Consider the following 17,902-nt stretch of genomic DNA (forward strand, 5'->3'; position numbering starts at 1 on the left):
GAAAGCCAGCGACCCTGGGACCACTATTGTACGTTAGCAAAAAAAAATGTCACGTCTTATCATCAGGTGAATGATACTGGCAAGGAGAAGTAAATAACATGTTTAAATAAATAGATTTGGTAGAGTTCTTTTCTGTTAGGGAACGCCTAGTCTGTGAACTGAGGGTGTGCAATAACTCAATTTGCTCTTGCCCTCCTAAACAATGCAATTTTTTCTAAAGGGTCAAGTCTACAAAACTTAGTTCACTCTGTTCATAACAGACATTGTAGTTTTTGGAAGAGAACTGTATTGTTTAATCAAGGAGTACATTTGTTGAATGTCGGCTCCTCCCACTTCCCTCCACTGGACTGCCTCTCATCATTATATGTGCCATTGGAACACAGGAGTGATGGTTGCTGATAATGTGCCTCTGTACGCCTATGTAGATATTCCATCAAAAATCTGCCGTTTTCAACTAAAATAGTCATTTACAACATGAACGATTTCTACACTGTATTTCTGATCAATTTTATGTTATTATAATGGAGAAAAAATGTGCTTTTCTTTCAAAAACAAGGACATTTCTAAGTGACCCCAAACTTTTGAACAGTAGTGTATGCCATTTAAAAAATATATTCTGTTGATGTTCGTGATATTAATAAAAACATTTAAGTAAAACAAAAAAATCTAAATCACTTCAATATATATACTGTGTATATATTTGCGGACCCTCTGCAGTACCTCTAAGGGGCCGTGGACCCCAGGGTGAATACCCCTGGCTTAGGTTAATTCTTATGAACAACACGTTGTACCCTAGTTGCTAACAGCAGCACTGTTTCCCATCTGTGTTTCAGCTGACTTTGGTGTGTCGGCCAAAAATACCAAAACACTACAGAGGAGAGACTCTTTCATCGGGACGCCATACTGGTGAGTCAAACATGAGAACCTGTCATGCTGTTGTAATTCATCAAACTACTATTTCTCCCCATTCTTCTGAATTGACCAGTCAACTTGATATACTTTTTAATGTATCCTCCCCCAAAAAATATTTACTTGCGTTTCAATTTATAGAAACCTTAATGTATAGCCTACAAAATCCCAATATTACTGTACAGAAATGATACAATTACACATTTCCACACTATTCGTTTCATTGCCATTTACATTTCACCTAATATATTTTGTCCCTTTTTCATTGGTCATTCATATTTCACTGAAACATTTCATATCCTCTGATTGGTTCTTTTTTATCTGTCCTTCCCAGGATGGCCCCGGAGGTGGTGATGTGTGAGACGTTTAAGGACCGTCCGTACGACTACAAGGCTGACATCTGGTCCCTGGGGGTGACTCTGATCGAGATGGCCCAGATTGAGCCTCCCAACCACGAGATGAACCCAATGAGAGTCCTGCTGAAAATAGCCAAGGCCGATCCTCCTACCCTGATGCAGCCGTCGCGCTGGTAAGTCTGGCGTGTCAGTCAGTGATGTGGCAGCCTGGCAGACAAGTTATTTCTGTCTAGGTTTGGCCTCAGTTAAATGGGAAGGATGGGAAGGAAGAAATGCCCTTTTGATACGCTGTCACAATGTTCCTTTTCTTGCACTTTCTTGCCTAGAGAGATTGTATCACTAATTCACTCCTCTCTGCACCTGCCATATCTGTTGAGATGGTTCTACCTACTCTAATTTACCTCAATGCCTTTGAGAGGAATACATGACACTGTTTAATTGTAACCCATTTTCAATGTTGTAGCTATTTTAAGCGATCTCCATTCACTCTCTTCAGGTCTCCCGAGTTCAGTGATTTCCTAAGAAAGTGTCTCGATAAGAATGTGGACAACAGATGGAATGTGGCACAACTTCTACAGGTAATGGTGACACACCTGGTCCCCCCTTTTGCCCGCACTTTCCCCTTTGTTCCCTCACCCCACCTCCTCTTCTCCTCAGCCCACCACTTCTTCTCCTCAGCCCACCACTTCTTCTCCTCAGCCCACCACTTCTTCTCCTCAGCCCACCTCCTCTTCTCCTCAGCCCACCTTCCCTTCTCCTCAGCCCACCACTTCTTCTCCTCAGCCCACCTCCTCTTCTCCTCAGCCCACCTCCTCTTCTCCTCACCCCACCTCCTCTTCTCCTCAGCCCACCTTCCCTTCTCCTCACCCTACCTCCTCTTCTCCTCACCCTACCTCCTCTTCTCCTCAGCCCACCTCCTCCCGTCCGCCCCCCGCCCCCTAGCACAGCACCCCTCTTCAATCCATCCCACGGCCACCTGTCAAATTAAATACATGGCCATATTGGCACTGATCATGATCCGATAGCTGCTCAGCCGGTGCATCTAAGGTACATCTGTGTCAGCCAGGTACCTGGTGTGCTAGCTAGCGCTCTAACGACACTTACTTATCCCCTCTGCGCCTCCGTCAGCACAACAGGCTTTTCTTTCCTAAAGCGTTTAAAGAGCGAAGCTAGACAGAATGACGTCCAGACAGACAGGAAGAAGATATGGTGTACGGAGGACATAAACGCACGTGAGCTCAGTGTGGGATAGTACAACAGGAGTATCGTTGGTATCTTTTACCAAAAGCCTAAAAAAGGGCGTGAAAATGCAGAACAGTAGTCTACCACAGTCGAACGTGTTGATAGCGAAGAAGCTGCAAATTCTTAGGCCGGCGGTTGATTATGTTCAGCGGGTGTCCTGGCAAAAGAAGGGCAAGGTAAGACTTGGGTTTTGTTGTTTGGAAAAGGGATGCATTATGACTGCAGTACCCGTACAGTAGGGAAGACAGTGTGCTTTGTCTATTAATCAGGTTGTTATGAAGATTGTACTTCACATTTTTTGACTAAATATACACTGAGCGTACAAAACATTAGGAACACCTTCCTAATATTGAGTTGCACCCCATTTTGCCCTCAGAACAGACTCAACTCAGAGGCATGGACTACAAGGTTTAGGAAGCGTTCCACAGGGACGCTGGCCCATGTTGACTCTAATGCTTCCCACAGTTATGTCAAGTTGTCTGGATGGCCTTTGAGTGGTAGACCATTCTTTATTCACTGTTGAGTCTGGAAAAACCCAGCAGCGTTGCAGTTCTTGACACACTCAAACTGGTGTGCCTGGCACCTACTACCACACCCTGTTCAAAGGCACTTAAATATTTTGTCTTGCCCATTCACCCTCTGAATGGCAGACATACACAATCCATGTCTCAATTGTCTCAAGGCTTCAAAACCGTTCTTTAACCTGTCTCCTCCCCTTCATCTACACTGATTGAAGTGGATTTAACAGGTGACATCAATAAGGATCATAGCTTCCAGCTGGATTCACCTGGTCAGTCTATGTCAGGTTTTGTAGGTTTCTCAATTGCACCTCTTTGACTGCAATATTGAAATCGCACAAATATTGATGTTCTCTTTTCAGGTGCAATGTAAGTAGTACACTTCAAGGGGACACAATAGTCTTTTTATATCTAAAAGTGTTCTCAATATTGTGCCTCTTTCTCTTTTTCTTATCGTTGCAGCATCCATTTTTGAGTACTGTGACAGACAGCAGACCGTTGAGGGAGCTGATCGCTGAAGCAAAGGCTGAGGTGTACGAGGAGATTGAGGATCACAAGGAGGAAGAGGAGGAGGAGGATGGCGAGACACAACGGGTATGTCACACCACAGACAGCTCAGTTAGGAAAATAACCAGATGAGAGTGTGAAACGCTATAGATGGACAGTGTGTATTTTTCTGTGGTCTTCATCCTTCATTACAAAGAACAGTCTGTGCTGACGTGACAAGAATAAGGAAAGTGAGTGGCTATTGGTTAGAAGGATATATTTAGAATCTGCTATTATTTGAATATGCTAATCTAGACATGATCTGTTGATTATTTTGAACCTACATTTTGATTTTCATCACGTCTTCTTCAGGGTCACAAACGTGCGCCGTCCGATGCCAGTGTCGCCAGCACGGAGGACGAGAAACTCCCTCAGTCTCCCTCAGCCTCCATCCTGGAGTCTTTACCGGAGACGGCGGAACCGGTTATCCCGACACCACAGATTGTTGAAAAGGTCCCTGAACCAAGCGTCGTCAAACCAGAGGAGAACCTGGTTGTGGACACGGGCTCCGTCGAGGAGCCTGCTGTCCCTGCAGAAGTGGAGAAAATGGATGAGACCTTTGGTGTTCCAATGAATGGAGAGGCAACAGAAGCCAGTGAGAAACCAGTAGAGGTGACGGAAGAGGAGGAGGAGAAGGTTCCAGAAATAGCAGAGGTTTCCCCAACAGAAGCCAGTGAGAAACCAGTAGAGGTGACGGAAGAGGAGGAGGAGAAGGTTCCAGAAATAGCAGAGGTTTCCCCAACAGAAGCCAGTGAGAAACCAGTAGAGGTGACGGAAGAGGAGGAGGAGAAGGTTCCAGAAATAACAGAGGTTTCCCCAACAGAAGCCAGTGAGATAGCTTCTTCAGACCCAGCTGAGAAACCAGCAGAGCCCCAACCAGAAGGAACCGTTTCCAATGCTGAAGTCACCATAGGGGACAAGGAGATGGAGCAACTGGCCATATCCAATCAACATGAAAAGGAAGAGGACACAGCTGAGGTCCAGACGAATGACATCACCGCAGAAGGGTCAGAGGCCAAGGAAGAACCAACAGAAGGCAAGATGGAAGTTGAGGAAGAACCAGCCAACGAGGAGCCTAGCAGGGAAGCAAAGGTTACCGTGACAACCCCAGAGGAGACTAAGGTGGACGACAAACTCACAACTGCATTTTCAGCGGTCTGGAAAAAGGAGGAAGGAGAGAAAGAGAGAGTGGAGTATAAGCCAACTGCGGAGACAGGGACTCCAGTGAAGTCTAAGGATGAGAAGGAGAGGGATTCGGACTCTGGGAGTAGTTCTGCTGCAGATAACGGCAGCATAGACATGAACCTGTCTATCTCCAGCTTCCTGACCAAAACCAAGGAGCCAGGACCCCTCTCCATACAGGTACGCATCACAATAGACTCTCTTTAGAGAATGTCTTTGATCAAATCCATTGGTAGTAGCTAAGTAGTCCAGTAATAACCCTTATGAATACACCATTATAAATGCTTCATACATTATTATCGGTGTTATAAATGCTTATGAATGTTTATATGTTGTTGCTTATGTTTATAATGACCGCTTTATCCCATAAAGTTGTCCAACTACAGTATATTGATGGTATATTTATTGCCACCATTTTTTTTTCAGGACAACAAGCGCCAGAAGAAGACACTGAAGAAGACCCGTAGGTTCGTGGTGGATGGAGTCGAGGTTAGCGTGACGACGTCGAAGATCATCACCGACAATGACACCAAGAACGAGGAGATGAGGTTCCTCAGGTAAAGATTTGTTTGCAGGAATTAGCACGTTGAGCTTTATGCATTGAAATATATGCCAATACTATGCACGGATATAATCCATCTCCAAGCTCAAGCTTAGGCTCTAACTGAACTGAATGAACCAGCGAATGTAGCTATTTTAGTATATTGCGTGTACAAAACATTAGGACCACCTTCTTAATATTGCGATGCACCCCCTTTTGACCTCAGTCCATTTGCATATCAAAGTGCTACTGAGCATCGAGATGTCTTGTTATGTAACGTTTTCATTGGTCTCCCTCCTCCATTGCTTTGGGTTGGTTAATCTCCTTTTGGAGAAAAAGGTGTTCCTCTCTCACAGTTTCCCCCCCCCCTCCTCTCCCAGGCGTCAGGAGCTGAGGGAGCTGCGTCTCCTGCAGAAAGAGGAACAGAGGGCCCAGCAGCAGCTCAGCAATAAACTGCAGCAGCAGAAAGAGCAGATCTGCCGCCGTTTCGAACAGGAGACGACCGTGAGTCACTATCCTTTTTTTGTTGTCGACGCCTCAATGGGAGGTGCTTTGAGACCTATCGACAGGTACCGTGTAGTACTGCAATTGCATGTAGTGCTGTGGTACTATAATTGCCTGTTCGTGACCCTGGCCCCAGTCTTACTGTGTCCAACCTAGCACAGTGACAGAAGGTTGCCGACTGGTGTGGTCACAACCAATCCTGAAGGAGCATGCTAAACCACACATGGCTCTGAAACAGTAAGCTGAATTAACCCAGTAAGACCAGTTAGTCCCTGCCCAGTATTACAGAGGTATGTCCTGTCCACACCACACCACAGCTTCCATGTGCCTTTTGCTCCTGTTACGTCATTACTTATTTCTGGACGAGGTAAATCCTTCTGTATGTCAGTCAAACTGCCACTCACAGTTTAGACGGAGACTGAATCCACTAGCCAGCTAGTAAATCCAAGACAAACGGGATGCCATTGAAATGCCATGGCTTTCTGTAATATGCCAGTCATTCATTGATGACCAGTGTTTGGATACCAGTTCTATTTCTAGTGAAAGGGATGAGCCGACACCGAATCAAAATGACGTCCTCATTCTGCAGAGTAAGAAGCGCCACTACGACCAGGAAGTGGAGAACCTGGAGAGACAGCAGAAGCAGACCATCGAGAGGCTGGAGCAGGAGCACACCAACCGGCTGAGGGACGAGGCCAAGCGCATCAAGGCCGAGCAGGACAAGGAGCTGTCCAAGTTCCAGAACATGCTCAAGAACCGCAAGAAAGAGGTAAGGAAGTAGAGGGCAGTGTGTGTTAGTGTTGCACAGTATACCCAAACATCAGGACTTTTTCTATACTAGAACATGAAAAACGGTTCAGTGCTAGAAGTTTTGGTACTTTCGGTTCTTCTGTCAAATGTGTCTCACGTCGTTTACTGATTGAGAGAGGATCAAGTCTGTCTATCAGCACAGCCAATGTCCACTTATAGCGCGAGAGCACCGTGCCTGCTTCACTTACCCATTGCTGGCTGTAGCCTGTCCTGAGGAACCACTGCTCACACTGGGAGTCTGGGCTGCATCATGTTAGTTCCCCACTCATACTGACTGTAGTCTGTCCTGAAGAACCACTGGGAGTCTGGGCTGCATCATGTTAGCTCCCCACTCATACTGACTGTAGTCTGTCCTGAAGAACCACTGGGAGTCTGGGCTGCATCATGTTAGCTCCCCACTCATACTGACTGTAGTCTGTCCTGAAGAACCACTGCTCACACTGAGAGTCTGGGCTGCATCATGTTAGCTCCCCACTCATACTGACTGTAGTCTGTCCTGAAGAACCACTGCTCACACTGAGAGTCTGGGCTGCATCATGTTAGCTCCCCACTCATACTGACTGTAGTCTGTCCTGAAGAACCACTGCTCACACTGAGAGTCTGGGCTGCATCATGTTAGCTCCCCACTCATACTGACTGTAGTCTGTCCTGAAGAACCACTGCTCACACTGAGAGTCTGGGCTGTATCATGTTAGCTCCCTACTCACGCTGCGCAGAAGTTAACACACTTGAATAATGCAACACAGCACGTAGAAATTGAGCAACTGTTAATTACTGTTCGCAAAACAATGTCCATTACAGGCTAGAACACTTTACAATGTAATAAGTCACTTTTTTAGCTTCCAGCTTTGTAGGCTAACCTTCCTTGCTAGCTTACAGCTGAAGTTAACATCAATTCACCACCCTAGTACTTTGTTTGTGATAATAATTCAAACCATAATGCAACACATGCCGATATCAAAGCTGATTTGTCACCAAAAACCACACGGTCATTGCCAAACACGTTATTCATTCACTTGGTCTCCCTCGCCTCGGGTCTCTCCTGTCACTGTGTTTGAGTGACGTCATTAAGTGTCAAAGACACAGCGCACACGTTTATAAAAGAAGATATTGCTTCTGCCATGCAAATGTTGTGGATCAGTACAATAAAACAAGGCCACGAATGGAAGGGAAATGGATTGTTTGTCATCTGTTACCACGTTAAATCAGCCAAAACAAGCACTCACTCCCAGGGGCTGATTTTAATACAGGTGCTTACAGGGGCTGATTCCTCTGAGCCCAAGCACATAAGGGGCCCAAAAGGCAGAGCCATTTAAAAATATATATATAAGGGGGGTAGGGTTAATTGATTCATTAACACATGCATGGCTATCTGGATCAAGTGCCATTCTGTACATTTGGCAATGCGCCTTTTTTTAGCCGCGGTATCGTTCCTGATATTGAGTATCGTGATGGTATCAAGTACCATGATACTAAACCAGGAATCGTTATCAAAGTCACATTTTTGGTATCATGACAACACTAGTGTGTGTGTGGTATGTGAATGTTGTAACTGATGCTGTAAAGGCCTGGCTGTGTGTGTGCTTGCGGTGTACAGTACATTTGTGGAAAAGAAGCATGTTGATCTGTCATAGATTAGGCTAAGCAGCGATTGGACTCTCATTGGCTGTCTGTGATTTGCAGGATTGTTTTCACTACAATGTCTTGCTGTTACATTTGACCTTTTAGTCATTTAGCAGACTCTCTTATCCAGAACAACTTACAGTCAGTCACCTTAAAAGATAGCTTGGTGAGAATATCATTTTTCCTCAGTGAAGAAGCTATCAACAAAGTCAGTGCTGGTAGGACAAGACGACAAGGAATAGTTGTCTTTTCTACAACAACAACACTTATTGACAGACAAAAATATACTAAGCTACTTTTGCAGAAATTAGTTTTCCCAGGCTATCGATGAGCTCTGTTGAGCTGGATCACTAAGAGTGGTTTTAATATGCATGATGTACTGTTGAACTGGATCACTAAGAGTGGTTTTAATATGCATGATGTACTGTTGAACTGGATCACTAAAGGTAGTTAATATGCATGATGTACTGTTGAACTGGATCACTAGAAGTAGTTAATATGCATGATGTACTGTTGAACTGGATCACTAGAAGTAGTTAATATGCATGATGTACTGTTGAACTGGATCACAAAAAGTAGTTAATATGCATGATGTACTGTTGAACTGGATCACTAAAAGTAGTTAATATGCATGATGTACTGTTGAACTGGATCACTAAAAGGGGTTTTAATATGCATGATGTACTGTTGAACTGGATCACAAAAGGGGGTTTTAATATGCATGATGTACTGTTGAACTGGATCACCAAAAGGGGTTTTAATATGCATGATGTACTGTTGAACTGAATCACTAAAAGTAGTTAATATGCATGATGTACTGTTGAACTGGATCACCAAAAGGGGTTTTAATATGCATGATGTACTGTTGAACTGGATCACTAAAAGTAGTTAATATGCATGATGTACTGTTGAACTGGATCACTAAAAGTGGTTTTAATATGCATGATGTACTGTTGAACTGGATCACTAAAAGGGGTTTTAATATGCATGATGTACTGTTGAACTGGATCACAAAAGGGGGTTTTAATATGCATGATGTACTGTTGAACTGGATCACTAAAAGGGGTTTTAATATGCATGATGTACTGTTGAACTGGATCACAAAAGGGGGTTTTAATATGCATGATGTACTGTTGAACTGGATCACTAAAGGTAGTTAATATGCATGATGTACTGTTGAACTGGATCACTAAAAGTGGTTTTAATATGCATGATGTACTGTTGAACTGGATCACTAAAAGGGGTTTTAATATGCATGATGTACTGTTGAACTGGATCACTAAAAGGGGTTTTAATATGCATGATGTACTGTTGAACTGGATCACTAAAAGGGGTTTTAATATGCATGATGTACTGTTGAACTGGATCACTAAAAGGGGTTTTAATATGCATGATGTACTGTTGAACTGGATCACTAAAAGGGGTTTTAATATGCATGATGTACTGTTGAACTGGATCACTAAAAGGGGTTTTAATATGCATGATGTACTGTTGAACTGGATCACTAAAAGGGGTTTTAATATGCATGATGTACTGTTGAACTGGATCACTAAAGGTAGTTAATATGCATGATGTACTGTTGAACTGGATCACTAGAAGTAGTTAATATGCATGATGTACTGTTGAACTGGATCACTAGAAGTAGTTAATATGCATCATGTACTGTTGAATTGGATCACTAAAGGTAGTTAATATGCATGATGTACTGTTGAATTGGATCACTAAAGGTAGTTAATATGCATGATGTACTGTTGAACTGGATCACTAGAAGTAGTTGATATGCATGCATTGGCGACAGCATGCCACAAGAAATGAGTCTTTATAAACTAGTCTTCCTTTCAATATCTTACGTTTCACAGGGTAGTTAAGTCCAGCTGACAAAGAAGATATATTCTCAATCTTGTTTGGAAGGGGTTTCCTTGTTTAGCATTGACAGTCATGTGAATGTTTTCGATGTTTATCCATGTGCACCCCAGTTCGTCCTCAGTATTAATCCCGTAGTGTGCCATCGTAAGAGGATAGCCCAATCAACACGACAATCCAATGCCTATTTAGAGCAGTTAGCGTTTTACTGACACACCCGCGGTTACAGTAGATCTCTCTCTCATCGGGTTTATATAACCTGTGTCTGAAACGGTCACTTCTCATCACCGGAACCCAGATCTGTAGCCTATGTGCTAAATCCAAATGATTCTGACGGGGCTATAGTCCGTGATGTTGGTTTATGTAGCGCACGCTTACAAATCTGGCGTCAGGCGACATCTCATAGACTTTGGCTAATGAGTTGAAACACAAATCCATATCAAAGCCTTGTTGTTGTGTCTGTGTTGTTTCTGCTGTCACTGTGGTGTGTTTGTTTGTGGGCTGCCTCATGCCATAGTTCAAACAGGAAATGCGACTCACGCCCAGGCACAGGAGAAACGCTATCGTGAAACGGGGGAAAAAGGACATAATCACAACTCCACGTGAAGAGGTAGTTTGTTGTGGGGAAACTGTTGGTGTGGCTTTCCTACTTGGACTGTCCCTTCAATGTCAGTCTACTATTCTTCTGTTGGCTGCTTTCAAGACCACTGTCATTTAGCCCCTTTGGGAATTTTTGGGCTACTCTTCTTTTTTCTTTTTTTTCAAAACTTGTCTTTTGTGTGGTTTGTTTTTGGTTGAAAATAGAGTTTATGTATGTATTATTTTACAGTCCATCATTTTCATTCAAAACGAATCAAGTAGGCTTACAGTATCTTCCAGCACAAGTTACAGTATAGTCCAACACTATTGATGTGTTTTCTAACAATCCACCCACCTGTGAATCACAGTGGAACACATTGCCTGTATATTACGGGGGTGTAACAGTGTGTCGGTGTAATGGTTAACTTAGCCAGCAATGTTTATGGATGAGTGGCTGATGATTAGGAGAGTATTATCTGTTGTGTGGCCCAGGTTACTGTGCTGTATGGAGCCTGAGTGCCAGTCTGCTTGTGCACCATATTGCCAACTCCTTTTCCTTTACGGTCAAACATGATAACGAGTGTTGGCAGTAATGCAACAAACAGACTGGCATTCCGGCTACATGCTATGATTTAGTAGAGTATAGGTCTAATCTGTTGTGATCTACAGGGAGTGGCCCAGGGTATGATTCAATCTTTTCAGTTGTCCTCCTGCACTCTCTTCAATGCCCCCATGCAGGATGTAAGTAGTAAGATTCCCCCCCTTGGTTTGAAATGTGTTCTCTTCCTGCTCTCTCACATGGCAGTAGATTCACTCACTGACTTTGAGACGGCAGGGTTTATATCGGTGTGTGTGTGTGTGTGTGTGTGTGTGTGTGTGTGTGTGTGTGTGTGTGTGTGTGTGTGTGTGTGTGTGTGTGTGTGTGTGTGTGTGTGTGTGTGGAATGCTTTGTGGGCCTTCTCCTTTCCTTAACCTGGACTGATCAACACGCGGAGGGCTGGTATAAAGGGAATGCAGCAGTATTCTATTTTGGGATTTGGCCGACACATTTCTGTAGAGGAGATGTCGTCAACCCTGAACTTAGCATTTCAATCAACCTGGAACTTAGCAATGAAAAAACAACATTCACAGTGCATTGCCCATAAAACAAATCAATTCCGCCAGTCGACGTCCGGTGCTCTACGTTTTCGATGACCCAGCACATCTAGTCCGTCTAGTCTACTTCCTGTCGCCACATTGCTGCCGGCTTCCACAGTGTGGTACATTAACTCAAGCCATACTTATCCCCAGGTAAACTCTTTAAAAATATATATATTTTTATGGAAACCCATAGTCCAGACCCCATACAGTAGGGTTGGTCAGATTATGCGTCTGTCCTGGTGGGGTGGGGGTAAACATCAACAGGCTAGACCTGTCTGCCAGCCTCAGTACTCTGTGACTCTCTCTCGTGCTGTTGGAGTCGACTGGGGGAACTAGAGCAGTTGAGTTGAGGTGAAGACAGACAGGTGTTGTTTGGCATCTTCATCCTGTGGATATTTGTTTGCCGTACTGTTACGGTTGGTTTGAATCTCTCTTCTGTTCATCTCTTAAACTGTACCGACACAGTTCTCTCCTGGTGTTTCTTCATTTACTCAAGTGACATTATAGGCCTGGTTTTAGGTCTGTACTGGCAATCTGAGTAAGTGTAACAACTCATCAACTAACTTAAGAAATGACAGCGTGTTCTGTGACTCCTGGTGCGTTTTGGTTCTGTGAATTTGGTCTCAGTTGGCCTGCTAATGGCCTTTTCATTTGACTAAATCACTCTTTCTCTCTTCTTCTGTCTGGATCACACAGTGTATAGCAGAGGTACTCACCTCTGACCCTAAGAGGTCAGGAGCCTGCTGGTTTTCTGTTCTGCTTGACAATGAATTGCAAACACCTGGTGTCCCAGGTCTAAATAAGTTCTCAATTAGAGGGGAACAATGGAAAAAATGCTGTGGAACTGGCTTGGAGGTCCAGAGTGTAGTTTGAGAGGCATATAGAGATTCTTCACTTATCCAACTGTCTTTCCCTCTTCTTCCTCAGGAGCAGGAGTTCCTGCAGAAACAGCAGCAGGAGCTGGACTGTGCCCTGAAGAAGATCATCCAGCAACACAAACACGAGCTGGCCACCATCGAGAGAGACTGTCTCAACCACAAACAACAGCTCCTCAGAGGTGAAGATGCATCTCTCGGCGCTGACACATAGACTATAGATAGGTACTCAGTCATAGCACCTTCTCAGAGGGGAGAAACCGGCCTTAACCACAAACAGAAGATGTGTGAGATGCAAGTAGCACAGATGCACATTGCAGTAGGATAGATCCAGTACCTTACAAAGGTCAGAGTCACCACATAGAAACACAGTCTACCCTAGCCGCTATCACCAGCGGACTTAAAGGAAATATGGTCAACTTTACTGTATGTGTGTGAGATGGAAACCGCAAACCCACAGTGACACAGTATATAACTGAAAACAGAAGCTCTACAGAGTTCAACCTAAGGCCCCGTCAGGCCTTGACTCTAGTTGAGCCATAAGGCACGGGAGGGGGGGTATATGGCCAATATTAAGCACGACACAACACGGAGTGCCTGGACACAACCCTTAGCCGTGGTATATTGACCATATACCACAAACACTGAGCAGCCTTATTGCTATTATAGACTGGTTACCAATGTAAAAATACATGTTTTGGCATACCCGTGGTATACTGTCTGATTTACCACGGCTTTCAGCCAATCAGCATGCAGGGTTCGAACCACCCAGTTTATAATACCTATTGATGCTGAGAATTTAACATGAACTGAACAGCAGCCCACTAACCCTGCCTGGTCAGATTCCAGTCATCCCATACACATCAGCTTACAGAAAAAGCTCCACAGAAATGTTCACAAGCTGTAGGCCTCGATGACTTGCTGATTTGAATGGTATGAACCATGTTAGAAAGGGAAAGAAAATGAACGTCTGAAGGAAGTGTCTCACAAACACATTCCAAGCTAACCAGTTAGTCAAATCTAGTGACATGTTTTTTGTTGTTGTTGGGTGCCAAGATTCGTCAACCTCAAATACAAAGAAATACAGATGAAAGATGTGATTACAATGGTGGGGTTTTGTATCTGGTAATAATATGCTGAACTTCCGTGTAATGCAGTGTTTCCTTGTACTGAGTTTGTGTGTTTTGCTCCTGGCAGCGAGGGAAGCAGCAATGTGGGAGCTGGAAGAGCGTCACCTACAGGAGAAACACCAGTTGTTTAAACAACAGCTGAAAGACCAGTACTTCATGCAGAGACACCAGCTGCTCAAGAGACACGAGAAGGTACAGTACAGCTTCCAGACAGACAAACAGCCGATTCAGGATCAGATCTCATAAGCCTAGTCCTGAACAGAACCACTAGGAGCAAAATACCTGAACAGTTTGGGGGATAAAGTGAGGCATAATACTGAATGACTAGTTTTGACTCATAACATCTTAGATCAGATTGGAAATATGCCTGGGTATATCTGTTTCTGCATTCAACAATAATGCGTCATTGTTTTGCCAAATGCGGACTGGGTAACGTTGACAAGGCAACTACATGCCTAACACTTTGGCAACCCTTCTAATATCTCATATCTCATTTCTATGGAAGCTAATGATCTGTAACTGCCCCCCTACCCCCCCCCCTCCCTACATCACCCCCCCCCCCCTTCTCTCCCTCCCCTCTCTCCACTTCCTGTCTCTCCACTCCCCCCTCTGTCTCTCCCTCCCTCCCTCCTATCTTCCTCCCTCGCTCTCTTTCTCTCTCTCTTTCTTTCTCTCTCTCACTCTCTCTCTGTGTCTGTCTCTGTCTGTCTGTCTCTCTCTCTTGTCTGTCTCTCTCTCTCGCTCTCTCTCTCTGTCTGTCTGTCTCTCTGTCTGTCTCTGTCTGTCTGTCTGTGTCTGTCTGTCTGTCTGTCTGTCTCTCTCTCTCTGTCTGTCTCTCTCTCTCTGTCTGTCTCTCTCTCTCTGTCTGTCGCTCTCTCTGTGTCTGTCGCTCTCTCTCTGTGTCTGTCTCTCTCTCTGTGTCTGTCTCTCTCTCTGTGTCTGTCTCTCTCTCTGTGTCTGTCTCTGACTCTGTCTCTGTGTCTCTCTGTTTCTCTCTGTGTCTGCCTCTCTGTGTCTGTATGTAGGAGATGGAGCAGATGCAGCGCTACAACCAGCGTCTGATTGAGGAGATGAAGAACAGGCAGACACAGGAGAGAGCCCGCTTACCCAAGATCCAGCGCAGCGAGGCCAAGACACGCATGGCCATGTTCAAGAAGAGCCTCCGAATCACTGGAGGCCCCATCACACCCGAGCAGGAGAGGGAGAAGGTCAAACAGGTGAGCGATAAAGGTCAAAGAACACATAACTGAGAGTGGAAACCCAAGAAAGCTAAGGTAACTGAGCTAAACGACTACCGCCCCGTAGCACTCACATCCGTCATCATGAAGTGCTTTGAGAGACTAGTCAAGGACCATATCACCTCCACCCTACCTGACACCCTAGACCCACTCCAATTTGCTTACCGCCCAAATAGGTCCACAGACGATGCAATCTCAACCACACTGCACACTGCCCTAACCCATCTGGACAAGAGGAATACCTATGTGAGAATGCTGTTCATCGACTACAGCTCGGCATTCAACACCATAGTACCCTCCAAGTTCGTCATCAAGCTCGAGACCCTGGGTCTCGACCCCGCCCTGTGCAACTGGGTACTGGACTTCCTGACGGGCCGCCCCCAGGTGGTGAGGGTAGGCAACAACATCTCCTCCCCGCTGATCCTCAACACTGGGGCCCCACAAGGGTGCGTTCTGAGCCCTTTCCTGTACTCCCTGTTCACCCACGACTGCGTGGCCACGCACGCCTCCAACTCAATCATCAAGTTTGCAGACGACACAACAGTGGTAGGCTTGATTACCAACAACGACGAGACGGCCTACAGGGAGGAGGTGAGGGCCCTCGGAGTGTGGTGTCAGGAAAATAACCTCACACTCAACGTCAACAAAACTAAGGAGATGATTGTGGACTTCAGGAAACAGCAGAGGGAACACCCCCCTATCCACATCGATGGAACAGTAGTGGAGAGGGTAGCAAGTTTTAAGTTCCTCGGCATACACATCACAGACAAACTGAATTGGTCCACTCACACAGACAGCATCGTGAAGAAGGCGCAGCAGCGCCTCTTCAACCTCAGGAGGCTGAAGAAATTTGGCTTGTCACCAAAAGCACTCACACACTTCTACAGATGCACAATCGAGAGCATCCTGGCGGGCTGTATCACCGCCTGGTACAGCAACTGCTCCGCCCTCAACCGTAAGGCTCTCCAGAGGGTAGTGAGGTCTGCACAACGCATCACCGGGGGCAAACTACCTGCCCTCCAGGACACCTACACCACCCGATGTTACAGGAAGGCCATAAAGATCATCAAGGACATCAACCACCCGAGCCACTGCCTGTTCACCCCGCCATCATCCAGAAGGCGAGGTCAGTACAGGTGCATCAAAGCTGGGACCGAGAGACTGAAAAACAGCTTCTATCTCAAGGCCATCAGACTGTTAAACAGCCACCCCTAACATTGAGTGGCTGCTGCCAACACACTGACAATGACACTGACTCAACTCCAGCCACTTTAATAATGGGAATTGATGGGAAATGATGTAAATATATCACTAGCCACTTTAAACAATGCTACCTTATATAATGTTACTTACCCTACATTATTCATCTCATATGCATACGTATATACTGTACTCTATATCATCGACTGCATCCTTATGTAATACATGTATCACTAGCCACTTTAACTATGCCACTTTGTTTACATACTCATCTCATATGTATATACTGTACTCGATATCATCTACTGTATCTTGCCTATGCTGCTATGTACCATCACTCATTCATATATCTTTATGTACATATTCTTTATCCCTTTACACTTGTGTGTATAAGGTAGTAGTTTTGGAATTGTTAGTTAGATTACTTGTTGGTTATTACTGCATTGTCGGAACTAGAAGCACAAGCATTTTGCTACACTCGCATTAACATCTGCTAACCATGTGTATGTGACAAATAAAATTTGATTTGATTTATATATTTAGATGTTATTTTCAAAGTATAATCACATCAAATTTAGTTGGACACATGTACATATTTAGCAGATGTTATTATGGGTGTAGCGAAATGCTCGTGTTCCTAGCTCCAACAGAGCAGTAGTATCTAACAATTCACAACAATACACACACTCTAAAAGTAAAAGAATGGAATTAGGACGAGCAATGTTGGAGTGGCATTGAATAAATACAGTAGCATAGAATACAGTGTATACATATGAGATGAGTGAAACAGTATGTAAACACTATTAAAGTGACTAGTGTTCCATTATTAAAGTGGCCAGTGATTCCATGTCTATGTATATAGGGCAGCAGCCTCTATGATGCCGGGTTGAGTAACCAGGTGGTAGCTGGCTAGTGATGGCTATTTAACAGTCTGATGGCCTTGAGATAGAAGCTGTTTTCCAGTCTCTCGGTCCCAGCTGTGATGCACCTGTACTGACCTTGCCTTCTGAACGATAGTGGGGTGAACAGGCCGTGACTCAGGTGGTTGTGGTCCTTGATTATATTTTTGGCCTCCCTGTGACACCGGGTGCTGTAGGTGTCCTGGAGGGCAGGCAGTGTTCCCCCGGTGGTGCGTTGGGCAGACCACACCACCCTCTGGAGAGCCCTGCGGTTGCGGGCGGTGCAGTTGCCGTACCAGGCGGTGATACAGCCCGACAGGATGCTCTCAATTGTTTATCTGTAAAAGTTTGTCAGGGTCTTAGGGGCCAAGCCAAATTTCTTCAGCCTCCTGTCTGTGTGGGTAGACCATTTTAGATGGTCAGTGATGTGTACGCAGAGGACCTTGAAGCTTTCCACCTTCTCCACTGAGGATTTGTCTGTGGATGGGGGCATGTTCCCTCTGCTGTTTCCTGAAGTCCAGGATCAGCTCCTTCATTTTATTGACATTGAGGGAGAGGTTATTTTCCTGGCACCACTCCACCAGGGCTCTCATCTCCTCCCTGTAGGCTGTCTCGTCGTTGTTGGTAATCAGGCCTACCACTGTTGTCATCTGCAAACTTGATGATTTGAGTTGAAAGCGTGTGTGGCCACGAAGTCATGGGTGAACAGGGAGTACAGGAGGGGGCTGAGCACACCCCTGTGTTTCC

The 17,902-nt window shown here is 45.0% G+C and overlaps 1 protein-coding gene across 4 annotated transcripts in view; it reads left to right on the forward strand.

Moving 5' to 3' along the window:
• The window catches only part of LOC109877970 (STE20-like serine/threonine-protein kinase), a 39,617-nt gene that overhangs the window by 15,601 nt on the left and 6,114 nt on the right, over nt 1-17,902 (forward strand). Inside the window, exons 5-18 of one of the 4 annotated variants that reach the window (XM_031799183.1) lie at nt 834-906; nt 1,244-1,438; nt 1,762-1,843; nt 3,488-3,619; nt 3,884-4,195; nt 4,274-4,933; nt 5,180-5,310; nt 5,675-5,798; nt 6,388-6,567; nt 10,612-10,704; nt 11,343-11,414; nt 12,741-12,870; nt 13,886-14,010; nt 14,844-15,035. In XM_031799183.1, coding sequence (XP_031655043.1) covers nt 834-906; nt 1,244-1,438; nt 1,762-1,843; nt 3,488-3,619; nt 3,884-4,195; nt 4,274-4,933; nt 5,180-5,310; nt 5,675-5,798; nt 6,388-6,567; nt 10,612-10,704; nt 11,343-11,414; nt 12,741-12,870; nt 13,886-14,010; nt 14,844-15,035 — 2,501 coding nt within the window. Of the gene's footprint in view, nt 1-833; nt 907-1,243; nt 1,439-1,761; nt 1,844-3,487; nt 3,620-3,883; nt 4,934-5,179; nt 5,311-5,674; nt 5,799-6,387; nt 6,568-10,611; nt 10,705-11,342; nt 11,415-12,740; nt 12,871-13,885; nt 14,011-14,843; nt 15,036-17,902 lie in introns of all 4 variants that reach the window. The other 3 variants (XM_031799181.1, XM_031799182.1, XM_031799184.1) reach the window with 3 other exon arrangements.

The sequence above is a fragment of the Oncorhynchus kisutch genome, linkage group LG20 (assembly GCF_002021735.2).
Source record: "Oncorhynchus kisutch isolate 150728-3 linkage group LG20, Okis_V2, whole genome shotgun sequence".
Classification (NCBI taxonomy): domain Eukaryota; kingdom Metazoa; phylum Chordata; class Actinopteri; order Salmoniformes; family Salmonidae; genus Oncorhynchus; species Oncorhynchus kisutch.